This window comes from Rattus norvegicus, chromosome 5 (assembly GCF_021556685.1).
Source record: "Rattus norvegicus strain SHRSP/BbbUtx chromosome 5, alternate assembly SHRSP_T2T, whole genome shotgun sequence".
NCBI lineage: Eukaryota > Metazoa > Chordata > Mammalia > Rodentia > Muridae > Rattus > Rattus norvegicus.
Window position 1 is genome coordinate 166,520,291 of NC_141538.1, and position 26,677 is coordinate 166,546,967.

Here is a 26,677-nt window from a genome sequence, read left to right on the forward strand (position 1 = left end):
TGTGAGCAGGCCACGGTCATAGGAGCCAGGCACGGCCATGCTACACACAAAGTCGAGCCTTTTCACTCTCCTGGGAGCCCTCACCTACAAGGACAATGATGGCACTTGACCTGTGGGTGTGTGCAGACGACTAAGGTGAGGCACCTACACTGTCTGCCACATCAAATGGGCTCTAAATGCAGGGGCCGTCTCAAGGCCACGGTCTCTGCCTGCTAGGCGTTGACCTGTCTCTGCTAAGCCTCCTAGGGCCTCCCAAGTAGCCCTAGCAGACATCCAGTGGCCAACATGTTATCTGTCCACAGGAACATTCCTTGGCTGTGGCAGGGTAGAACTCTGCATCTCATTACGGAAGTGAGAAGCGCAGCCCACTAAGGTGGCACCTATCCGAGCCCCACAGGAGATCTTCCGGGACTGAACGGAGGCTGAGGTGGGTGACCTGCAGCTTGAAGCTGGCAGCAGGCCCAGGGGGTGGTGATCACCATGCTCTGAAAAGATTCCTTGGAGCCCCGGCTACCGCCCTTCAAAGGGCACTTGGCAGAACAGCTGCCTCCAGCTGGCGGTGGCCCCGCAGATGCCGGCTCTGGTGCCTACCTGCGAAGGTTGGCGTCAGGCTCTGGAAACCGTCTGGCTTCTGCAGCTCTTGGCGCACCTGCCCACTATAGGCCTGGTACTGGCCCAGGATGGCGTTGCTCTTCTGCAGCCCCCGCAGGGCCTGGAAGGCCTGGAGCTTGTGCTGGAGCACGGCGGCTGAGCTGCTGATGTTTTGGGGCAGTTCCATGGCCACCAGCGTGAGGATCTCAGTCAGGTGGTTCTGCAGCGTGTCTCGGATGACGCCATACTCCTCGTAGAAACTGGCCCGACCTGAGTGACAGGAGGGCTGTCAGAGGGTCCCCGAGGTCGGTGAGACGCTACCCCATCATTGTCCTGGTATCCTCATTCCTTCGTCCAAAGAACCCATGACAAGGTGTGTCCCATAGCAAGCCTCAACAGGAGACGGGAAAGGGGACAGTTGGGGCAACCGCCCTTTATCAACAACTATTCTAAGAAGGGATCATCCCGCTGGGCCTGTACAGGAATGTGCTTGGGAAGGTTCTAGTCTCGGGGCTGGGCAGAAACATCTCTGGATCTTGGCCAGCATCCTTGCCCCGCTCTCCCTGAGCACTGGCTAGCAGGGGAAGCAACCTGATCAAGGTGAGAAGCGGGTAGGACGGCCTGGAGAGGACCGGGTGCTGGCTCAGACAGCCACCTCCTAATGAGGGCTACTTCATTGACTGGTTTGTATGTCCTACCACTGAACAGAGCTAAAAGCACCACCCCATGACCCAGTGCAGTCAGTTAAGGTACAACAAAATGGGGAGGGGAGAAAGAGGAAAGGGGACAGAGGAATCTGTGAGATGGGTGAGAGGGTCATGCAAGGCTCCTCTGAGACCAAGGCAATTCAGATGAAGAGACCCTCAAGTGCACAGCCCTGGGGTAGGAGAGACAGGGCCTGCTGGGACTGGACAGGGAAGCAAGAGGAGATGCTGGAAGGGAGCTGGTATCATGTGGTCTAAGGGGAGCTGGCATCCTGTGGGCTGAAGGGAGCTGGCTCCCGTGGAATGAGGTTAAGGTACAGTGCCCGGGCTCTAAGGGGAGCCCCTGGATGCCCACAGAGGAGCAGGCCCGTGTCACAGTGAGAGCAAGACCTTGGCCTGCTGTGTGGTGAGGCTGTAGGCAGGAAGAGGTGGCAGGGGTGGCCAGGTTCCTGCTAGAGCAGTGACTGAGGAGCTCGAGTCTTTTCAGCTGACTAGACTTGCCAACGGAAGAGAAGACGGTGAAAAGAAACGAGGGAGCAGAGGCAGATGCTAAAACGGGTCCAGAGTAGCAGTGCAGCCATCAGTGACACTCAGAGATCGGAGCACAGGGCAGGAGACACATGGCTGAAAGGACACCATGCATGTGTGAAACCAGGCATGTGTTACAAGTGTTGAGCACATCCAGGCGGGGACGGCTGGCAGGTGGGCCAGTGTGACAGTGAGGGCTGTGCCTAGGAACACCAAGCCCAAAGCTTGCCACCAGTGACCTGTGGCACCACCAAGCACCAGACATAGGCCACTCCTGTACCGCGAAGGTCTGGCCTGGCAAGTATCTGCTTACCCCTGTTCTATCTGGAAAGGCGTCATGTGACCAGGGCCAGGATTAAAACATTCAAGCTCTGATTATCCCCGACTTCAACACAGACACAGGCATCAAAGCACAGGATTCAGATGTACCCCTACCTCCGGTCACAGGCTTGGATGTCCCAACTTGCAAACACCTAGTCCAGTCACCACCTCGCTCACACAGCCAACCTGACAGCATGGCACAAAGACCAGTCACTTACCAGATGCTTTGCTGTGTGTGCTGCCGTGCAGCTAACTAATTCCTGTGCACCCCGAGGACCTAGGAGCTCTGGCCTCAAATACTGCAGGCCTGTCTTCTCCAGCCTGCTTCAGGATGCACTCCTGTCTGCACCCGAGGCCCAAGGTGGAGACAAAGCTGTTGTGTACCGGCTGCCTAAGGCATTGCCACTTTCATACAACAGACAGCACACGTCACAGGGAGACAGCATTGCTTTGGTCAAGCAGGAACTTATTTGGAGAGGATATGGGGGCTGAGGAGATAAGTCAGGAGTTGAGAGCACTTGCTGGTCCTACAGAGGATCAGATCCCAGCTCCCCACACCTATATCTGTCAACTCACAACTGCCGGAAATCCCAGCTCCAGGCATCCGACACCCTCTCCTGGCCTCTGAGGGTACCACCACATACATGTGCATACACTCACTCAAGTGCGGGCACACACACACAAAGAGAAGTACATTAAGAAAGAGGAAAGAGGCTCTAAACTGGCAGCGTGAACAGAATTAAGTAACCATCACTGAAGTTAGCAACTCAACAGGGAGTAGCTAGGGATTAGAAGGAGCCGGGAGAGGCGGAATAGAAAAGAAACCTGAAGCTTGCAAACCTGAAGGCCGGATGAAGAGGTGGAGAGGGGTGGAGCTTGGCACCACGTGGCCCTGGGCTCCAACCACAGCACAAAAAACCAAGCAAACAAAAACTCATGTACGACGTGTGGCTCCTCACTGGGATCTGACAGAGGATTGTTTATGGAGATGGACACACACAGCAACAGTAAAGGGAGTCGAGCGCTCGCTGTGAGCGGGGAGACGATTCAGTCAGCAGCGCGCTGCCCATGCTCGTTCAGATCCCCAGCATCCACGTCAAAAGCTGGCTACAGCCGGCGCACGCCTGGGCTCCAGCACCAAGGACAGCACTCCAGCCCTGGGAATGGCTGGCTGCCCACACAGAGACCCTAACTCAAGACAATTGTGGACTACGCTTGAGAAAGAAACCTGGCTTCCCAGAAGCACACATATGTACGCACGTGTGCGGGATACAGACGTGCACACGAAAGTGTACAAACATGTAGGCTGATGGCTTTATTCGGGAAGGCAGGTACAGGATAGAATGAGGCCTGTCATGGGACAAGAAGGAAGGATGGGTGGGAGAAAAGTTTTAGGAAGTGAAGGAGCGAGGAAGAGAAGCCAGGAGAACATGGCGGCAGATGTTAAGATTCTTCTCTGTGCACAGATACAAGTTGTTATGACTATTTTTAAGGGATGGCTGTATACGGGATTTTGTGCTGTCTAAATGGGCAAATTATATCTTATCAATTGGATCAGAGGTTATTGTGTGGTGTGTTCTTTCATGTTGCGACTTCATTGAGTTCAAGAGAGTGTGGTGGCGGGATGCACCAAGCCCGCCATGGAACTGGGATGTGTGTGCCTGGCATGGTAACAACCAGCCTTGGGAACTAGATGGCTAGAGAGATTGCTGCCGGGCTCAGAGAGTAGCCATCTGCAGTCTGAGATGGGATGGAGCTTAGCGAGTGAGACGCTTTGCTGACTGAGATAAAATATCCTGCAGATGCCATGCGGCCCTACGGTGCTGGTACCAGTGCGGGATAAACGAAACGGATTTTTTTTTTATTCATTTATTATATATAAGTACACTGTAGCTGTCTTCAGACACCAGAAGAGGGCATCGGATCTCTTTACAGATGGTTGTGAGCCACCATGTGGTTGCTGGGAATTGAACTCAGGACCTCTGGAAGAGTAGTCGGGTGCTCTTAACCGCTGAGCCATCTCTCCAGCCCGGATTTTTAATTATTTACTGAAACACGGACATACGAGCAGAAGCCAGCACACTCAAAACTGAGAATGACAGAGGACAGGAAATAGAAGAGAGGCCCGGGAGACACACACAGGAGATGCGAAAGCACTTTCACAGGCCTGGTGGGAGGCTGCAGGGATAAGCCAGTGGGGAATGGTGACAGCTTGTGTTCAGTCCACAGGTCCCATATGATGGAGAGAGGAACCGGTTCCCCCCAAGTTACCATCTGACCTCCACATGCGTGCCGTGGCATGCACACACCCGTATGTACACTTAATTAATTAATTAGTTAATTAACAGAGGGTTTCTGAAGAACAGAACTTGTAAGAGCTCTGGTGGGGTTACTGATAGAATGTGTATTTATCAAGCTTGAGACTTTGGCCTCTTTCCCAGGAGGGGAAAATACAATTTTAAATAAAAACTGTTTGTATTTCTTATTGCATAGCTATTTACCTTGCATGTGTTTCCTAACCATTGTTTTACCAGGAATTTAGTTAGTATTTAACCCAAACATATAAATGAGGGGCGATCCCAGCTCAGACTTATGCAGCTGAGCACGTCTGTTCTGAGCAGGCGTCCTAAGTCTTCAGAACCTAACTGCCTTGCTGGACAGACATGGGGGCTCTCTGGAAATAAGGAAATTTAAAAAGGCAGCTGGGGAGGTGAGGGGGCGCTGGGGAGATGGGTCAGTGGTTAAGAGTACTTGCCACTCTTCCAGAAGATCCAAGTTCAGTTCCCGAACCCTCAACTACCTGCGACTGCAGCTCCAGGGGATCTGAAGCCCTCATCTGACCATATTGATACTGCCTCACATGTACAAACACACATGCAGCACAGTTAAGACTGAAGTAGAGCTGGCCATGGTGGTACAGGCCTTTAATCCCAGCACTTGGGAGGCAGAGGCAGGCAGATCTCTGTGAGTTCAAGGCCAGCCTGGTCTACAGTGAAAGTCTCAGGTCAGTCAGAGCCACATAGTGAGAATCTGTCTAGGAAAAAAGTCATATATTATCAACATATTAATTATCATTAATAATGATAATATTAATCAATTATCACTATTAAGTCATTATATATTAATATTAGATATAGGGGAGCTGACGATGGCTCAGCACTTGTTGCCCTTGAAGGGAGGACCAGGGTTGAGTTCCCAACACTCACATGGTGGCTCACAACCATCCGTAACTCCAGTTCCAGGGGGTGAAACACATTTTCTGACTCCCCTGGGCGGCAGACATACGCTCAAGCAAGGCACCCATACACTTAAAATAAAAACAAATAATTGTTTCTAAGAGCAGCTGACATTTCATCAGGAGGGTGTGAGGACACCTTGATGGTGTCCATTTGAAATCTCTGACTCGGAGGAGTACTCATGGGAACCTGTGGTGGAGTCCCCTAAAGGTCACTGGAGGCACAAGGTGTGGTGAAGCCCGAAATTCGAACATGGCTAATTATAACTTCAGGAAGAAGCTGGTTGCTGGCTCAGCCTGGTACCCTGGACAGCAATCTCAGCTTCAGGGATACTCAACCGTGAAAACCCATACTTGATAAAAATCAACGGATTAGAGCAGATTTAAGCAAAGAGAGGACAGTTACAGCTTTAAGAACAGATGAATTTTTGATGGAGAGAGGGCACCAGAGTCCTTAAAAGCCCGCTATCTGCTTACTATTCATTAATTTCCTAAATTCCCGAGTGGCCTCTTCCTATTTTTATCCTCCCACTCCTTCGTTCTGGCGAGATTGCATGCCTGGGGGTTACTACCTGCTGACTAGAGGAGTGCTTCCTTTATGCCTTCATTTCAAGCTCTGGGAGTGTGCTTGTATTTATAGCACAGCCCGTGGATTTATGGGCTTTGCTCCCAACTTGGCCTATGAAGAACCAGGGCTGTAGCCTGGGCCACAAGAAAAGGAGAAAGAGGCTGTGCACAGGGCTCAGAGGCTGGGCGGCAGAGTGGGCGGGATCAGAGGCTGGGCGGCAGAGTGGGCGGGATCAGAGGCTGAGAAGCAGAGTGGGCGGGATCAGAGGCTGGGCGGCAGAGTGGGCGGGATCAGAGGCTGAGAGGCAGAGTGGGCGGGATCTGAGGCTGAGAAGCAGAGTGGGCGGGATCAGAGGCTGGGCGGCAGAGTGGGCGGGATCAGAGGCTGAGAAGCAGAGTGGGCGGGATCAGAGGCTGGGCGGCAGAGTGGGCGGGATCAGAGGCTGAGAGGCAGAATGGGCGGGATCAGAGGCTGAGAGGCAGAGTGGACTGCCAGGCGTGTGTACTCGGTGTACTCAGTGTGCAGACTTAGTTAGGCACACTGTCAGCTGTCAGAACTGATTTGTTTTTCCTAGAGGATATCTCTACTGGCTTGGCACATCCTTTTCTAGGTTAAAGGTTGCAAGCTAAAATTCAGACTGTAGAAAGAAGTGCAAGCAATTTGGCCAACTAGAAGAAAGACCCCTGAACTCAACTCCTAGCTGTGCCAGTCCAGGGTGGACGGTGGCGAGTCCAGTGTGGACCATGGTTTTGCCTTCTGCTGTCCTGTTCATCTAAGGGACAGAAGACAGCTTGAAACTGCTTGTCATCTTTGACCCAGTGGCTCCACTGTAGAAATATACAAGAGGGGGTAAAGTTAATGATCGTGAACGTTCTAGAAGGGTGGCTGAACAAAAGCCCTAAACACACTGAGTCACGAACTTTAAATGATAAATTTTTACAGAATATGGAATTGATCTCAAAAATAGATTCAGAAAGTACTATTTAAAATAGCAAAAACTAGAAACAGCCAAAATGCCTAGTTATAGAATTTATACTGCATATTCTGTGATATAAATAGAACTGAACAAAAATATAGAGCTGTTAAAAATATATTATGCAGATTGTCAATATATGGAGGTATGGATGGGAGGTTTAAGAAAGGAGGAAGAGTATTATAGACCAATTACAGACCACACACTAAGCCAACATTGGTTGGAACAGGCATTTTAGGATCGTCCTCTCCTTGTGAACTTGGAGCAAATCTCTATTTGTCGAGTACTACCACTGACATTATCTAATTTAACACAGAAAATCACCCAGAGAACGGCTAGGGCAGCTTTTACACGTTACAGCTTGAACCAAGGGACACATCTCCTGTCCTAAACCAGTAACTGCCTCCTGTGCTTCTGTGCTGTAGGAGAGTTGGATTGCCCCGGAAGAAAAAAAAAAAATAGATATTTTAACAAAACAAAAAGGAGAAAACAGCCAAAAGTTAGCTGCAGTTCCTATCAGTGTCTTCTGGGATCACTAAAAATAAGGAAGGTGGGGTTGGGGATTTAGCTCAGTGGTAGAGCGCTTGCCTAGGAAGCGCAAGGCCCTGGGTTCGGTCCCCAGCTCCGGAAAAAAAAGAACCAAAAAAATAAATAAATAAATAAATAAATAAATAAATAAATAAATAAATAAAGAAGGTGAGAACTGAGGAGGGAAACTGACTGCTGGGGAGCGCTTGCTCTCCCCTCTCCCCCTTCGCCCCTCCCTCCCTCCCTTCCTCTCCACCTACTCCACCCCACCCCCACCCCATCCCAGGCTCTGGGCATGGAGCTGCAGCTACCGCAGCTCAACCTGCAGACAGCACAGCAGATGGCTTGGAAGGGACACTGCTCTGCTGAGCAAGTGCCCAGCACCTTATGTCACATAGGCAGAAGGGAGGCAGGACAGCTGGTGTTACCTGGGAGGAGCCTGGCTGTTGGGTCCCTTGGTGAGAGGCACTGGGCAGCTATCCTAACCCCCAGGGGAGAACATGTACCACACGCCTTTCCCCAGTTCCGGGATAGCGGGATAGCGGGATAGCGGGATAGCGGGATAGCAACACTCGCTGAGCAGGGGCAGCCTCGGGAGTGCCCCCCACTCCCCTACTCCCACTTTCCAAACAGCTTTCTGTGCAGAGGGAAACTGAACTGGGGGGGGGGGAGAGAACGGGCCCTGAGCACAACATAGTGAGGGAGGCTACCTCCAGAAAGCCTGGGCATGGAGAGGCTGAGGAATACAGTCACCGACTGGTAAACCTCTGTCATTAGAGACCTATTAGAGGAGTTAAAGGTTCCTCTGCACAGCCATTTGGACAAATTGCTTCAATGCAGCACGTGAGTGGCCAAGGTCACTTCTTTAGACCATCCTGCTGTGTCTGAAGACCCCACTGAGGGACCTAGGGTCTCCCGTGGGAGAGCCCAGTCAGACACTGCAGGGTTGTTGGCCTGAAGGATAGCCTCTTCCCTCCTCCTCCAGTGTGCCCCCGGCCTCTGCCGCAGCCTCTGCAGCAGGCTCCACTGAGCCAAAGACTGCGGCAGAAGCCGTGGAGGGGAGGGAGCTGGAGAAACCGCTGCCACCCAGGTGGATGGGGGTGGGAGAGAAAGAACCCAACGACCTTGCAGTTCAGAAGTCCCTTTCCCATGGCTGCCACAAAGCAGGGGCAGGGGCAGCAAATGACAGCGGCCCTGTCTTTCCAGAATGCAGGGCACTCCATAGGTAGAAGTAGGGTGTGCATGGGATGTGGGAGGGGAAGGGACAGGGAATGGCTTGTGACCTTGGTCTTCTCCCTTAAAATTCAGACTGCAGGGCTCAGAATTCAGGCTTGGAAACATTTGGCCCACACTGAGGCCATCAGGAGTGGCCCTTACCCACCATCACCCAGATGTTGGCACTTGGGCAGAACTACAGCTCTTGTCAGATAGGTGGGAGAGGACTGGGCCTGGAGCCTCTGCACTCCTCAGGATGCTAACAAGACTTGCTCTCCCTGCACTCAGTGTGCTCAATCTGTTGCCAGCATGACCCTCGACAGAGGCCCCCATACTGGGATTGAGGGTCTGGTAGCACATTTCCCATTTAGTGTGGGTCAGTGCCTAGACTACAGAGAGCCAAACCACAGCAGAGCAGTAGTCCTGACGGGCAGCTGCAACAAAAACAAACATTAGAAAAAGGGGTTGAGGGCTGGAGAGATGACTCAGTGGTTAAGAGCACTGACTGCTCTTCCAGAGGTCCTGAGTTCAAATCCCAGCAACCACATGGTGGCTCACAACCATCTGTAATGAGGTCTGATGCCCTCTTCTGGTGTGCATGAAGACAGCTACAGTGTACTCATATATAATAAATAAATAAATCTTTTTTTTTAAGGGAGTAATAGCTTGTTTCTGTGACCCCAGCACTTGGGAGTCTGGGAGCAGGGCAGGAGTATTTCTGTGAGTTCAAGGCCAGCATGAGCTATATTGCAAGATGGAGGCCAGTCTAGCCTACATGACGAGACACTGTCTCAAACAAAACAAAATGAAACAAATAATTTTAAATGAAAGAAACCCCAGATAGTGGACCAGCCCTCTCACTGTCCCTCACAATATCCCCCATATCATACTAGATGTAGGTCCTTGGAATGGACACACACACACACACACACACACACACACACACACACACACACGACCTGGCTGCCTGTACTCCCACTGCATGGGAGAGCACCATGCTGGAGGCACAGGCAGTCAAACTACTTGCTACAGGAGCCTTATAGTCAGCCCCTGACCTGCCTCTGGGCACAGCCACCCTGGTAGCAGCCCCTGTTCAGACCGGTGTTCTCACTGCTACAGGCCGGCCTCAGCAAGTCCACCTGCCCAGGTGTCCACCTGCCTGTCTGTCTGTCCATCAGCTTCCACTCTGTAGCTTCCAAAGGCTTGGAAATGCTGTGGTCTTCCTGGTCCCAGCCTCCATGGAAACTTTGCAAAGAATCCATAGAGGGTGTGTGTGCGATACATGAAGGACGCGGCAGGAGAGGCAGGCGGTAGAGGAGAGAGGACCGTAGACAACTGCCCCATGGTGAGCACAGGGAAGAACCCCGAGACCCTGGCTCCCAGCCCTGGCAGGGACAGACCCAGTATGGATGGCAGAATGAGACCCATGAGAAGGAGCAAGGTGTGGCTCCTGGAAGGCAGGGGTCCAGTACCTCCTGATGGAAAGACACCTGCCTTCCACAGTTTGCCTGTGGCCTCTGTACTGCAGCTTCTCACCCCGACCCCAGCCTGGGTCTCATTGCTCTTTGAGACCCTACCACCCTGCCTAGAGCTTCAGTGCTAAGTACACACTTCAAGAGAAAGGAGAGAAGCCAGAGTCGCCGGGGTGGGATTGGGGTGGGGGGACACAAAGCATAAAGTATAGGTGGAGGAGAGGAAGGACAGACATCCACTCCTGGTCCAGAAGCCTAGAGCGCTCTGCTCTAGCCAGGTCCCACTTTAGGGTAGAAAGGGGGTGGCCTCTGGGGATTCCTGCAGCTGCATACATCTGTGGGGACGGCACTGGGCAGTGGGGCCAAGTGTGAGAGGTGAGGCACACTGCCGGTCTAGGAGCGGTCTCCTTCATTCCGGCCAAGGACCTCGGACACAGTACCATACCGATTCTTTTAGAGAAGGTCAGTAATTGTCCCCACCTAATATGGCCACCGGGGACACAGTAACAGTTAGCTTCTTAAATTATTACTATATAATGACAGTGGTGGTCAAAGAGCCAATATTGTGAACGTAGCGATCAAAATCGTAATAACAGGGGCCCGAGAGATGGCTCGGGGGCTAAAAGCACTTTCTGCTCTTGCGGAATATCTGCATCCAATCCCCTGCACCCACAGGGTTACTCACAACCATCTGCAACTCCAGTCCCAGGAGACCCAGTGTCCTCTCCTGACCTCCTGGGGCACTAGGTGTGTACCTGGTACACAGAGACTCTCAGGCAAAATACATATAAAACAATGAAATAAATCTAGAAGATAGTTTTAATTGTGATAACGGGGTCAGAAACCTGGCTTGCTGAGTAAATGTGTTACCGCCAAGCCTAACGATCTGAGGTCGATAGCCGGGAGCCACATGGTAGGGAAGAGCTAACGCCAAAGATGGTCCTCTAGCCCACGAGATCACATGACACACGTGGACACATCCGCGCACACACACTTCTAAACACTTTGAACTAAGACAGCAGAGTGCCAGAGCTGAAAGGAACCTTATCTGTCATCACCCAAAAAACCTACTCCTGCCAGAGGTGCAAAAGGGACACAATGAAGACACCAAGCTAGAGGCAGAGACGAGCCCAACACTGCCTCCCGACCCTGGACTGACACCATGTGTATATTACTTCATAAGATGGGCACCCTCTTGGCACCTATAATCACAGCGGGGCGGGGGGGGCAGGCCATCACAAGCCACAGAGAGCAAGGGAAGTCAGGCTGCAGGAGGGAGTGGCCCGTGACGGCCTCTGAGAGAATGAGCAAGGATGCCTGAGAGACAGGAAGGCATAGGAGAGCTGCCATCTCCCAGGTAGGGGCATCGCCCATGTAAGCACAAAGCTGCAATGGTCACCATTACACTAGCATAAGACCCACCTTAGCTGGGTGTGGTAGCACTCACCTAGAGTCCTAGTACCAGGGATGTGGAGGCAGGAGGATCAGAAGTTCACAGTCATCCCTGGCTATGTAGCAATTTTGAATCCAGGCTGAGCTATATGAGACCCTGTCTCAAATACACACACACACACACACACACACACACACATACACACACACACACACACACACAAACATGCCTGGGGTAACCTCCAGCACTATGTGTCAACCGTTTCAAACGTCTCCACCAGGTGCATGTCACTGGATCAAACCCCCCACCCCCACCCCCCGTGGTGTCGATGACAACTTGGGGTTTGCCACTAGGCACCCTGCAGGTTGACCCGGTAAAAGGTGCAGCATGCAGTAGGGAGACCGGGAAGGAGGTTACACACTAACAGAAACCCTCCCTCCAAGCTGAGCTGGCCATGGTGCAAAGACCTGGCTCATACTCCAGACTGCAGGGTTTGGAGTGTCACCAAACACCAGGCCGGCAAAGCCAAGGAGATCCAGAACTCACACACCTCCTGCATCCACGGTCTCCTTCAAGATGATTTCCACCCGCTCCACATGGTGCCTGTTCCAGAGGCCATCCAAGGCCTTGCGGTTCTGATCTCGGAAGGGCAGGATCTGAGCCACCGCCTGTCGGGGAGGAAGACTGGTTATCCCAGGTTCTTTGGGGTGAAGGAAGAGCCCTCAAGCTCCAGACCTCTCCACTTAAAGGGGAAAGCACTCTGTGGACAATGATTCCTAGACTCAGTGGAGATAGCCTAGTCTAAACAGTTTCTGGCCCAGAAAGGACATGTTTTAAATTCGCTATTTTCCTGTGCCTATGGCTCCGGGTATAGTGCTTGCCTCACATGTGTGAGACCCTGGGTTTGATCAGCAGTACAATGAAACAAAACAAACAAACAAACGCCCCACAGGAAAGAGAAAAAAGATCCCTATCTTTTCAGACTATCAACCTTTTTAAAAAAAAAAAAGATTTATTTATTATATATAGGTACACTGTAGCTGTCTTCACACACACCAGAAGAGGGCGTCAGATCCCATTACAGATGGTCGTGAGCCACCATGTGGTTGCTGGGGTTTGAACTCAGGACCTCTGGAAGAGCAGTCAGTGCTCTTAACCACTGAGCCATCTCTCTGGTCCCAGACTATCGACTTTTAATAAGAAAATTTAGTGACAAAATTGTAGCATGAAAAACTTCAAACTGTACACCTTTAATATTGCTTCCTTTTATTTCCAGGCCAATGAACCCTTAGCAAGGCTGGTCCTCGTCTTGAGACGATAACCATGACAAACACAAAGGGCTGGATGGAAAGAGAGACACCTGTCCAGGTAGTCAACTACCTGCCCAGTACGAGGCTCAGCCCAGCAGTCTGGGTACCAAGGAGCACAGTGTGCTTTGCTGTGGGTGCTGGTTTGATGAGCCCAGGGTGCACAGCCCTGAGGCCTGTGCAGAGGGAAACGGCCTTGACCTGTATCTTCCAGGAGTTATTCCTAAGTCCCGTTTCCTAGGCTTTAGTGGAACACTTGGACCTGGGGCCCTGCTTCCCTTATTCTGTTCTCCACTGTTATCAGCCTTTTGCCTCAAGGCAGAATTCAAAATGAAAAATATCTCTATTTTAAAAAGGCAGAGACGGGTGAGGGATTTAAAAAGCTAATTCCAATTTCCACAGCATTCCTAAACGAAAGCCAGATCCAGGCGTCAGAGTCCCTGGACCACTTCTGTGGAGAAGGGAGGTCAACATGGGGGAACCGAAATGCATGCCCTCCCTGGGAAGCCCACACAAGGATATAGAGGCTGGTCATGCCCACCTCTCCCTCTGTTTCCCCAACTTCCACCTTTCCTGTCTTCCTTCGGGAAGACCACGGAGGCTGAGGGTTCCTAACCCTCTCGGGCTCAATCCTACATTGGGCAGTAAGTTCCTACGGATCAGTCCGTGGCGCACCTCATAGCGTCGCCGTGCCAGGCCCCACCCTGCAGCTTACCTGCTTGCCCAGGTAATGATCTACACGGTACATCTCCTCTTCCTGGAAAAAGCTTCCAAGTTCTGAAGCCAGCTGCTGGGCTGAGAGGTGGTCATGGCCGAAGGGTTTTTCAAAAACAACCCGTAGCCAGGCGCCTGGGTGTGGTCGGCAGCTGCTGTTGATGTTACGGGCAATGTCGGCGTAGGCGAACGGCGGCACGGAGAAGTAGAAGACCCTGCCGGCCTCCCAGAGCCCATCCTGCTGGACCTGGGTCTCGATGTCCTTGTTGAGAGTCTGATAGTCCTCCACTGTCTTCAGTTGGCGGTACTGGCTCAGCTGCAGAAACTGAGCCTTGAGTTCATCGCAGCGACTGGGTACCAGGTCCTTGGGGCAGGAGAGGGATTCCAAAGCCTTATCCATGAGCTTCTGGCCTTGCTGGGGGGCTGTCAGGGCGGCCCCGTGGAAGCTGAAACTGTGGCCCTTCCCAGCCTCATCCAGGTATAGCTGGAACAGTCCCTGCCACAGGTACTTTTTAGCTAGGTCCCCGGTTGCTCCTAGTAGGATTATGGAAACATGTCCCCTGAATTCCTGTGCCTGCAGGCAGCCCAGAAGGGCCAAGCACACGGCTGCCACGAGCATCTTCCAAATGCCTGTGCACCTGGGAAAGAGCAGACAAGGAACAAGGAAGGCTCAGACATGGTTCAGGAGGTTATGTTGCAGAAGTAACACGGCTACAACATCCAACATTTCCTGCTTGGCAAGAAACGGTCACTTGTTTCTTAAGGAAACGTTAGAGTCCCGCGGCTTTCCCCTCCCTCCTGAGCAGTCTGTCTTCCGCATTAACAGTATGTAGGGAGCTTGCTCTGCAAGCAGGAATTGTGCCCCTGGAAAGTCCCAGGTCGCCAAGCGGAACCAGAGCATTCTGCGGCTCAGAGCATAGGAGATGGCACCAATCACCAGGGAGGTCCATGGTGATGAGAGAGGAGCCGTCCACTTCACAACCACAGCTCAGTCTCAGCCATGAGCACAGGCTAATTGGACAGCAGGAGAACCCTAGCCCAGGAGGAACGGCAGGTATCCTTCCAGCCAACTGCTGGAGCTTGAGTTGTCCACCACTCTGCTGGACATCATGCCAAAGTCACAGCTAACAGTGGCTCCGGGACAGCATCTAAGACCAGCCTGGGGGACAGAGGGGCAGCGAGGTAGCTCAGGAGGAAAGCGCACCTCCCTGTCCCTACCCAATGATCTGAATATTCCTGGAATGCCTGGTACCCTGCAATTTGTCCTCTGACCTCCTCCACACATATGTGCACATACACACGCACACATGCGCACACACATGAATGCAAAAGAATAGAGGCCGGATAGACGGCTCAGCAGATCTGCGCTTCCAGAGGTCCTGAGTTCAATTCCCAGCAACCCCATGGTGGCTCACAACCATCTGTAATGGGATGCTCTCTTCTGGTGTGTGTGAAGACAACTACAGTGTACTCACATATAAATAAAATAAATAAATCTTTAAAAAAATAAAAAAAAATAAAAAAAGAATAGACTCTGGGCTGGGCTGTGGCTCAGCCAGAAACTGTTCAGTACGGGCAAGGGTACTGGGTCCCGCTCCCAACACAGTAAGAAAAATAAAGCTATGTGGCACACAACAGTAATCCTAGCACTTGGGAGGCTAAAGCAGGAGTAGGAGCACAAGTTCAAGGCCAGCCTGGCTACAGAGTGAATCTAAGGCCAGTAAGGACTAAGTAGCAAGGCCTTATCTCATTAAAGAAACAGCAGGGGGTTGGGGATTAGCCTCAGTGGTAGAGGCTGGCAAGCCCAAGGCCCTGGGTTCGGTCCCCAGCTCCGAAAAAAAAGAAAAAGAAAAAAAAAAGAAAAAGAAAAAGAAAAAGAAACTACTGGGGAGCTGGCTCAGTAGTTAAATCACTGGCTGCTCTTGCGAAGTCCCATCCCCCGTAAGGAGGCTCACAACTTGTCTGTAACTTCAGTTCCACTGGATCTGATGGCCTCTTCCGCCACCCCCAAGGGCAAAATATATACAAGCGAAAAAAAAATACATAAAATAAAATAAAAGTAAATAAATCCTTTTAAAAACAAGAAACAAGTCCAGCGTGGTGGGGCACGCCTTGGACCCCAGCATTTCAGAGAAAGAGGCAGGCAGAGCTCTGAGTTCAAGCCCCGCCTACAGAGCAGGAGCTCCAGGACAGCCAGAAAGAAACCCTATCTGAAACACCCCCTCCACAGAAACAACAACAACCATCAAACAAACAAACAAAAGACCTATGCCTGAGTGTGAATCCCAGCTCAGCTCCTTAATAACCCGACAATTATTTAATGCTAATTACTATAAAATGGTGCCGTCCTGGTACCTCCACCCCAGGCTTGTTACAGGCATAAAATGACCTCGTGCTTATCCGATGCTTAGGGCAGTACCTGCTGTCTTTTACTACTGTCACAGAATAGCTGATGGTGTGGTGTAAAAGTCATATTTCTATGTGCCAACCACAAAACCACTCACTCACTTGAAGACCCACCCAGGCCAGCTTAACTACAGCCCCCTTCACACAAGCTGAGGTGCAGTGGAATGAAGCTTCCATGGTGACAGAGTGACAGGCTGGGTCCTTGCCTTGCTGGCCTTCCTTAGGTGAACATGCCCTCCCAGGCAAGAAGCCTGGGCCAAGTTACAAGAGCACCTGAGTATTTACTGTGTTGTCCTCTGTTCTGGCGGAAGTCACAGGGCCAAGTGCTGTCTGTGTCTCTCTCACTGCAGCCCTCCGGGTCTCCATGGACCCTGGGCTTTGGGGAAGGGCAGAAGGAAGTAAAGAGGGGAGGACCCACAGCAACGGAGAAGTAACCCCAAATGGGGTTCAGCCTGGAGATGGAAAGGTAAAGGGGCAGCTACAGAACTGGGTAAGCACCCTTTGTAAAACAGACAGCGTGAACAGAATAAATATGGCCGAACAGATGGGAAACTGGGGTCCGGAGAGATCGTCGGACAGACATACAGAAGGCCCCAAAGAGCTGGCCAGCCCACCAGCGTTCTTCAGTTGGCCTTCACTTTGCCTCTGTTGATTACTGTTGTTATGATTGTGTGAGACAGGGCATTACTCTGTAGCCCAGGGCTGGCCTCACACTCATGGCAATCCTCCTGCCTCAGCCTCTGAAGTGCTGGGATCGCAGGCGTGAGCCACACACTTGCTTTTACCTAGTCCTAGCCTTCCTTCCTCATCTCTCTGAGGACCCCCTCCCCAAAATGGCTCCAGGGGTACCAAAGTAAGACAAAGGCAGGCCGTCTGTGGCACATCCACGAGGCACAACACATCTCCATCCATCTAAAGGACCTGAGAGGGCCCAGCCTTCCTCACCTGCTGTCCCTGCATCTCTACCCATTCCCAAACACAGACACACAAACAGACAGACACATGGGCACAGGACCACGGGCACTGCACTTTCCTCTGCTTCCCGATTCCGTCCTTGTTTGGCACCTGAGCCTTTCTTTCTCGGCTGCCAGCAGCCTCTGCCCCGGGGGAAGGAGAAGCTGCAAGGTCAGTGCGGGAGAAATCCGAAGCCCGGAGAACAGCCTGGAGAAGGGGGTGGTGCCAGCTGGCAAAGGACACCGTTCCAAACTCCTGATCCTGTCCTGGGAGCCAGGGCTCGGGATGTGCTGGTACAGGGGGTAAGTTGGGGAGCCCTGTCAGGAGGAGGGGGGCCCAAGGCCACCTCTCTGAGGACAAGGAGGATGGATATCACCCGGCCCATACTGCCTTCTGGCCCTCTATTTAACACTTTCCCTCGGACAGCGCGTGTGTTCCGGACATAGTGCCCAAGTCAAACAGTCTCCTCTCTCATATTCCCAGAGCTCCTGAAGCACGCAACATTGGCTATCTCAACAGAGCTGTGTACAGTGCGATCACTAAACACCTGCGTGGCTACTCCTCCACGGGTGGTATACGCGTTTCTTGTTTTTTTAGGATGATCCTGTTTTCTTTTTTTTTTTTTTTTTTTTTTTTTTTGGTTCTTTTTTTCGGAGCTGGGGACCGAACCCAGGGCCTTGCGCTTCCTAGGTAAGCGCTCTACCACTGAGCTAAATCCCCAGCCCCATGATCCTGTTTTCTTAACCTTAACAGCATAGCTTGAAGCACACTGTGTTCGAGTTTCCTGGGGAACTGTTTTAAAAGGCAGATTGTGATGGAGAAGGTGATGGGGAGGCCTCAGGAGCTGATGATGCCTGGGTCCGAGGAGCGGATTTGAGTAGCCAGCAAGGTTCCAGAACACTGAGCACATAGGAGGCCAGCATCAAAGCGTACATGCCTGGGGCAAGAGAACGGCTCAGCGGCTAAACATCCTAGTTGCTCTCAGAGTTAGATTCCCAGCACCCACATGGCAGTTCACAACTGTTTGTAACTCCAGTCCCGGAGGTGGGGGGTAGGTCCAATGCCTTCCTCTGGCCTCCACAGACACCGAGCATGCACACTGTGCACAGGAAACACTCAAAAAGGAAAAAAATGAAAAAAACAAATAAAAGCAAAAAAATAAAAAATATCGCAGGCCTGGCCCTCCACTCTCATCACCAAGTCAGCGCAGTCCTGCTTGAGCCGGTCCTCAGATGCTTTAGTTCACCCATCTCCTTATCAGCAATGGCTTCGGATGAGAAACCCCGAGTTGACTGTGGCAGTGGGCATGACCTGGGGGACGGAGCTGTACCTCTCACCACTGGTTCTGGCGTGATTCTCATCATACAGCTGAGGAGGCGACCAGGAGGAATGGATCACGAAGCCATAGAGCCCAAGTTACCACACTCGCCCTCCGCCCAAGCACTGGGCCAGCACTCCTAGTACAGGAAGCTACTGAATCTACAGACCACTGCTGAAGCCACGCACGGAGGCTTGCGCCTGCGATCCCAGGACTTGGGAGGCTGAGGCAGGAGGGTCACAAGTTCAAGGCCAGCTTGAGCCACAAGCAGAGGTCCGTGCAGAGAGACCCTGTCTCAAAATGAGGATGGAAATTCCAACCCACGGTGGAGTGCTTATCTAGCATGAGCGAGGCCCCAGCCAAACTCTAGGGCTACATTAGAAACAGCCGTGCTGACTCTGCCAGCTGAGGAGGGGAGGGCTGCAAAGACAAACAGATGAGGTTTGAGACCTGGCTAAAGGAAACAAAACAAACCCTAGGGGCTGGGGATTTAGCTCAGTGGTAGAGTGCTTACCTAGGAAGCGCAAGGCCCTGGGTTCGGTCCCCAGCTCCAAAAAAAAAAAGAACCAAAAAAAAAAAAAAAAAAAACCCTACTAACCACATAGGACAGCACACGCCTGACATCCCGGCAGGCAGAAGCTCAGACAGGGGGATTACTGAAAGTTCAGCCTAGCCTGGGCTACACAGTAAGACTCTGTCTCTCAAACCAAAAACAGATAAGAAAATGCACTCTCCCTCCCACCGTCTCTTTGTCCCCACTCTGCACATTCTGCCCACCCTCTTTCTCTCTTCTCCTACCCTCCTTCTCCTCCCTCTGCACTTCCCCTCCCCTCCCCCAGGTGAATGAGTTGGTTCAGTGGGTACTTGATACCAAGAACCATGATGACCCGAGTTCAGTCCCTGGGTTGATGTGATAGAAGGAGAAGCCCGACTCCCAGGGTTTGTCCTCTGACCTACACATGCACACTGTGGCAACTGAATGGTGGGCACACACATAACACGCACGAAATGAAATGACAAAGTTAAAACATGAACGCTAGACAGATGTTAACTAATTAGATTACTTGAACAGTCCAGGTATCATGATGTACAGTCGCTAAGCCAGCACCTGGGAGGTGAAGTCAGGGAGGTCAGAAACCAAGCCAGCCTGCAATACAAGTAGTTTGAAGATCTGTCTTGGAAAAAAAGAGAAAAAAGGAAAAAAGAAAAAAGGGGGAAGAAAAGAAAAAAAAGGAAGGAAGCAAGCAAGGAAGAAAATGAAAGATAGAGAGACTCCCTGCTTTAGGGCGGCCCAATGCCTTTACTGAGAGGAAACCTAGACCAGTCAGTCCCCTTACCTCTGGGCTACAGAGCTGACCCTGCCCTGGAGAACAAAGTCTATCACCAACTTCGCAAGCCATCTCAGCCTCCCAAGATGTGGACAGTGAGATCTGGGGGCTCCGCTCTGGCTCTCCTCCCACAGGCTGTACCACCTCTGGCCCCACAGAGAAGCTGTGATCTGAGCGATTTTACTCAAGCCCTCTCCCTCTGGGCTCTACACGGAGAGGAAGGGGCTCTGAAATAAACCTACCAGTGATGCACACGCTACGGACGTTGGTCAAGAAGCAGGAAACCAAATGCCCACTTAGGAACTTTCTTCTCCCTTGTTTTCTTCGTTGTCTAATTAAGCAATCAGTCGGGAAGGCATGACTAACAGGCTGAGAGGCTGGAGCGGGGAAAGAGGACAGTGACATCAACACCGACACGGGAAATGTCATTCTTAGCCTGTTCTTGACCTCGTCCTAAACAACCACACAGCCTTGAACAAGGCATTTAAACTGCCAAGGCCGTGGTTTCCTGATCTTGGTAATGGACTAACTGTGCCCGGGTTATTTTCTGGTCCTTGGTCCCACACATTTCAAGGGAGGTCCCCACTCTACTATCAAGGAGATGCCACCACCTATCTATATAAGCACTGAAGTGCTAGCGGGGACACAGGCCACAGTAGTGGGGTTACGGGACCAAGAACTATAGAGACAAGTCTACACCCTGGTCTCCAGAGTGAGACCAGGACAGCCAGGGATGCACACAGAAATTCTGTCTCGAAAACCAAAATAACAACAATAACAACAACAACAACAAAAGAAGACTGTGGAAGACACAGTTTCGTATATAACAACTCACATTCACGAAACAGCTAGAACAGGACATGATAACTCAAGCCTACAATCTCAGCCTTTAGGAGTCAGGAGAACTGTGAGTTCAAGATTAGCCTGGGCCATGTAGCAACCTCAAATCAAAACAAAGAAAAGCAGGAATGGGGGGGGGGGGACCTAGAGAGATGACTCAGCAGTTTAGAGTGTGTGTGTGTGTGTGTGTGTGTGTGTGTGTGTGTGTGTGTGTGTGGTTAGCCTGGGCCACGTAGCAACCCCAAATCAAAAGAAAGAAAAGCAGGAATGGGGGAGGTTGGGGGCCAGAGAGATGACTCAGCAGTTTAGAGTGTGTGTGTGTGTGTGTGTGTGTGTGTGTGTGTGTGTGTCTGTCTGTCTGTCTGTCTGTCTGTCTGTCTGTGTGTGTATTTTTCCCTCTTGCAGAGGACCCATTCCCAGCACCCACATGCTGGCTCACAACCATCCAAAACTCCAGTTCCAGGGGAAGCCTACACTAAGCATGCACATGGTACACATGTAGACAGACATGTGTACACACATAGAGGAGGTGGGAGTCAGCAAGCAGGGAAAGCAGGAAGGAGGGTGGGTTTCTCTGGGTGACAATACATTGCTCCGACAGGCTCATGTGTGCATGCACACAGGGATCTTATTCTAACACCCTTGGCTCTCCCACCCCATAAGACAGGTCATCCGGGAGAGACTCGCCCATCAGACAAGGGCCCTGCTAACTTTCCAGAAGGGGAAAGACTGATTTGGCCAGCCCTGTGAGCAGGGTCAGTGTCCAGCTCTATTTTCCTTTCACACTCACAGGAAAGGGGGGCATGGCCAGCCACCCCAAGGCTGTCCCTGCCGAGACCAACAGCATGGAGAGGCAGGGCTGGTGCCTGCTGGTTACCAGCCTCTATGCCCACAAGATATGGGTGGGAAGATGAACTGAGGAAGAAGATTAGGGGCCATTACCTGCACCCCCATTGACAAAGCTGCTTCCTACGGGTGGGGCTGGAAGAGGGATGCCCCCAATCGCAGCCTCAGAATCTGGACTTTTTAAAATAATTTGGGGGGCTGGAGAGATGGCTCTGTGGTTAAGAGCACTGGCTGCTCTTCCAGAGAGCCCTGGGTTCGATTCCCAGCAACCACATGGCAGGTCAGGACTGTCCCTAACTCCAGTTCCAGGGGATCCGACACCCTCACACAGACATATACGTAGGCAAAACACCAGTGTACTTAAATAAAAATAAATACTAATTTTAAAAGGATGGGGGGGTTGGCTTGTGGACAGGAAACCGGGAAAGGGAATAACATTTGAAATGTAAATAAAGAAATATATCTAATTTTTTAAAAAAAGGATGGGGGGGGTTGGGGATTTAGCTCAGTGGTAGAGCGCTTGCCTAGCAACCGCAAGGCCCTGGGTTCGGTCCCCAGCTCTGAAAAAAAAAAAAAAAAAGAAAGAAAAAGAAAAAAAAAAAGGATGGGGAAAGAAACAAGAATTCAGATGAAAGAATTTACAAAATCATCCTTATCAGCCAAGGGTCCCTTCCAGTTCCGGGGCTCAAATGCCAAACTTACCAGTGTAGGCCAAGAACACAACCCGTGTGTCACTCAACTGTGATCTGCGTTTGGTCTCCCCAAGGCCAATCTGGGAGCTTGCAGATGAAGCTCTCCCCTAAGTTCACAGAGCCCTTTCCCTGGCCTCCTCTGAAGGCATCGGGAAGCACAGAGGAGACCTCCAAGCCCCTTTGTACCTTTCTGCAATGTTTGATTGCAAAAGATCCGGGTATTTTTCCCAGCTGGTTGTTAAACACCACCATTGCTAAAGCCAAGTTACATAAATGAGTAACCAACCAAATTCTGTCAAGAACAAAGGTCAGCATGCACTCAGAACTTATTGTTTCCTTAACACAGGATCATGTTTTGCTGCACCTGGTATTGCTAACTAATTAGGGCAACATGTACAACGCAGACATTGGAAAAGATCATAACTCAAGTTCCCCAGCCCCAGCCCCCACCTCCTACATCGAAGCTGTTCAGCACTGACCAGCCAGTTGCTATCTGTGTGGCTAAGCCGGTATTTCCAGTTTGGACTTTTCCCCTTCCGCCTCCAGGGTAGACGATCAACTCATTCTCTGATCCTCTGATCACATCAGTTGAAGGCTGACTGGGCTTAACCACATCTAAATCCAACTGGTTTATTAAACACAAATCCAAACCACTCCCTCCTTGCTCTCCCACCCTCCCCTCCCCTTCCCTTCAGGTTCATGCTTCTTTGTTTTTGAGACGAGGGATCTCCACGTTGCCCAGGCTGGCCCCAAGCCTGGTATGCCCCAGCCTTGTCCTCCCTGGCACTTGGATTTCAGGCATGTAACACCACATCTCTCAACTTGCTTCAAATGCAGTTTCCACAGGTCCCAGTAAACACGGACATGTTCGAACCATACACCTTAGAGGTGTCTGGTCTGCTGGCAGATACCAGTGCGCACCTTCAGATCGTATTTGGGGGTGGCTCAGGTGTCTGCCACTGAGCCTGATGACCTGAGCTCACTCCACGGGAGCCGCAGGGTGGAAGGGGAGCTCCAGCTCCAGTGTCTCTCCTCTGAGCTCACATGTGCACACACATGTGCACACACGTGCACACACACACGTGCACACACATGTGCACACACATGTGCACACACAGACACAACAAGGGTCATACAGGTTTGGAGTACAGTGTCTCTCACTACCGTTGTCTATTCCGCCATCTCTTCTGTCCAGATTGTTACAGAATGTCCTTCCTCCCTCCTACAGCTTCCTTTGGCCCCTGTGGAGTTGAGTCTAGCACAGGGCCAGAGTGACCCTCAGTGTTGGTAGGAAGGGGTCTACACATTCCAGCTTCTTGCCAGCATTTCTTTGACCTCCTGTAGTATTCTGCCCATCCTCCTGCCTCGGGGCCTTTGTACTGGCTCTTCTCTCTTGTCTGCAGGTACTCACATAACACATACCACACCAACTTCAGCAAGACCGCTCCACAAAATACTAAATCTTCCACTTCCACCTCATGCCTCCTCCTTAACCTACTTCTCTCTACGGTCCTTCTTCCTTTCCTTCCTTCCAGGCCTCATATAGCCCAGGCTGTCCTCAAACTTGCAATGTAGCTGAGGATGACCTTCAATGTCCTTGAACTTTTTACTTTGTGTGTGTGTGAGTTTTGTGTGACTGTGTGTGCCACATGCATGCCCGGTGCCCGCAGAGGCCAGAAGAGGGCTTCAGACACCCTGGAATGGGCGTTATAGACAGTTGAGAGCTGCCTTGTGGGTGCTGGGAATCGAACTCAGGTCCTCTGCAAGAGCTGCTAGTACCTTTAACTGCTGAGCCATCTCTCCAGCCTCTATCTCCTGAGCGCTAGGATGACAGGCACGTGTCCCCACGTTTAGTTTCAGGCAGCACTGGATGTGTTAAGCATGACAGGCAAGCACTGTCCCAAGTGAGCTCCATCCCCAGCCCTGAGTGGGATAGACACTTCCCGAGACACTGTATGATAATTACACTTAGCCCTTACTGCCTGCCACGCACTCCTCCCGAGAAGTCAAGTCCAACCTGGACATGGAAAGGTACATTACTTACCTGCAGTATCTCCCACATCCAAAACACACATGGCCGGGCACTCGCCAGGCTCCCCATCACTATCTGCTAATGACGAAATAAATCCCGTTTACACAGGATCGCTGTAACCTCGTGCATGAGATACCCAGGGCTGAAGGGTACCGTGGAATCAAAAGGCCGTCGTGGTCACTTGTAGCACATGACACTGGAGCCCACCAGCAGCTGCCTCTTGCTCATGACGACGATATTAGTATTGTGAGCTATTTCTGGCATTGGATGTCATATGCCAAATGCTAGGCTCAGAGCATGACAAAGCCACACAGCCTTCTGTCCTTGCTGTGCTTCTGTGAGGCATGTTCTATCATCAACCGCTCGTGCAGCGGTGAACGCCGAAAGGTGAATTACCTTGGCTGAAGGTCAGACAACTCAGAGGTCACAGGACGTGGATGGAAGCAGTTTGGTCGTAGAGCTGATCTCTAAAGGCTCTATAAATCATGCAGCTAAAGACTGGTGGGAGATGGCTCAGTGGTTAAGAACACTTGCTATTCTTGCAGGGGACCTAGGTTCAGTTCCCAGCACCTACCCAACCAGTCCCAGGGGATTCAGAACCGTCTTTTGGCCTCTGCAGGCACTGTACACGAGATGCTCATATATACATGCAAACAAAAACTCACGCACAGACATGAAAATAAATAAATCTTTAAAAAAAAAAAAAAAAAAAACAAGAAAGAATGTGTGACCAGATCCCCAATGACAGAATGGCCAACAGCAGCACAGACATTTCTGGTTTTCCTGCCGGTGGTGGCTCACACTGGCCAGCTGGTTGAACACTGCTCTGGCCCCCATGTCTACCAGCACTTCTCATGGCCTCTTTCTGATATCAGGAGCACATTTTGTCCATACCCTAGTGAAACCTGACAGGCCCCGTGGGCTAGGACATTAGGTAAACAATCTGGGATTCGATTCTGTGCTTCTCGACAGCTAGGTGACCTGAGACGGTCTTTTACCTCTTTGTTTCTCAACCACGGAACAGAAGAGCAAGCCCGTTACGAGCACACATGAAGGCGATGCAGTAAGGCATGTGGGCACCACACTTGGCAAACTGAGAACTGCTAGCTTCTACCACTGTTCGCCAGCACCATGAACGTACTTCCTACCGCGCCTGGAGACCAACGAGCCGCCCTGCTGCAGAAAAACCACATGGTTTGGATCATGAGAGCTCAGCTGCTTCATCTGATCACACGGATGAGAGTGAAGAGGTACGGGGGCTGGGATGGCCCCTTCTTTGCCCTAGAGAAGTCTAACTGAGGAATAAAGAACGTGAGGGCCGGGGGCTGCCTGTCTGAAGAGGCTGAGGTAGAACTGAGAGCTCGAGACCCACTTGGGATAGAAAATAAGACCTTGTCTCCCAACACAAAGCAGGGCTGGAGAGATGGCTCAGCAGTTAAGGGTGCCTGCTGCTGTTGCAGAGGACCCGAGTTCAAGTCCCAGCATGTACATGGCCACTCGCAACCATCTATAATTCCCGGTCCTCGCCCAGCCTCCATGGGTTCCAGGCACACAGGTGGTACAAAGATATACACAGAGATAAATCACCCAACCGCACACATACAATAAAATTAAAATAAACCAAATAGGGGACAGGAGGGGGGACGATGACTAGAGAGTTTACTCGGCAGTTAACGGCACTTGCTGGTCTTGTAGACCTAGGTTCTGTTCCCAGCACTGACGCGGCTGCTCACTGTACCTCCAGCTCTGTGAGATCCAACTCCCCTTCTGTTCTCTACAGGCATAGGAAGGTACACACACACACACACACACACACACACACACACGCACGCATGCACGCACAATATATGAGGCTGGAGAGCTCACTCAGTGGTTAGAGCACATGTTGCTCTTGCAGAGGACCTGGGTTTGAGTCTCCACATCCATGTGGCAGCCCATAACCCTCTACTATGACTCTGGTTCTAGAAGATCCCACACTCTCTTCTAGGCTTAGTAAACACTGCACACAAGTGGGGCTTTAGCTCAAAGGTTTGGTGTTCTCCTAGCCTGTTCGATGTCCTAGGTGTAAAAGAACAAAGAAGTAAGGCTGTAACTGTAGCCCAAACCCATGGCTTAATTCAAGTGTTTTCCCTAGCTGCAAAATCGGAATGAACAACCCCCCATGTTCGTGGCTGGCCAGAAGAAACCAGATCAGGGAACAAAAAAATACTGTGTGAGGACGTGGTGCAAGTGATTGGCTGACTTGCAAGCCAGCACAGCTGCTCACGGATTGGAAGGATCCGGAGGACTGGACGGTAGATGGCTAACGCAATCTTCGTAATTCTCTGTTATGGCTTGGTTTTGTCTGGAGACAAGAGTGTGGCTAGATTGCATTGGCTCTCCATCTTCAGCCTCTGTCTCAGAAATGCTAGGATAAGAGGTGGGCCCTACCAGCCCATCTTTTCTTTCTCCTTTAAAACGGTCCCTGAGCTACCCAAACAGCCAACAGCAATTTGCTGCTTTCTGTTAGATAGTCTTGTGTTTTATATTTAAGGTAGGGTCTCTGTGTGACTAGAACTCTTAACGTATTACAGGCTGGCTTCAACCTCACAGAGATCTTCCTGCCTCTGCCCTCCGCCCTCCAAGTGCTGGGATTAAAGGTGTGGACCACTATGCCCCTCTTAAACAGGCGCTTTTCTGTGATGTGCTCCCAAAATAAAGATTACCCTCATC

General features: G+C 51.3%; 1 protein-coding gene across 4 annotated transcripts in view; it reads right to left on the reverse strand.

Moving 5' to 3' along the window:
- The window catches only part of H6pd (hexose-6-phosphate dehydrogenase (glucose 1-dehydrogenase)), a 35,571-nt gene that overhangs the window by 8,054 nt on the left and 840 nt on the right, over positions 1–26,677 (reverse strand). Inside the window, exons 1-5 of one of the 4 annotated variants that reach the window (XM_087548524.1) lie at positions 21,944–22,090; positions 19,798–19,932; positions 13,551–14,187; positions 12,079–12,196; positions 592–861 (exon numbers count right to left, since the gene is read on the reverse strand). In XM_087548524.1, the coding sequence (XP_087404650.1) occupies positions 592–861; positions 12,079–12,196; positions 13,551–14,168 (1,006 nt within the window). In that variant the 5' untranslated portion in view covers positions 14,169–14,187; positions 19,798–19,932; positions 21,944–22,090. 4 annotated transcript variants of the gene reach the window in all.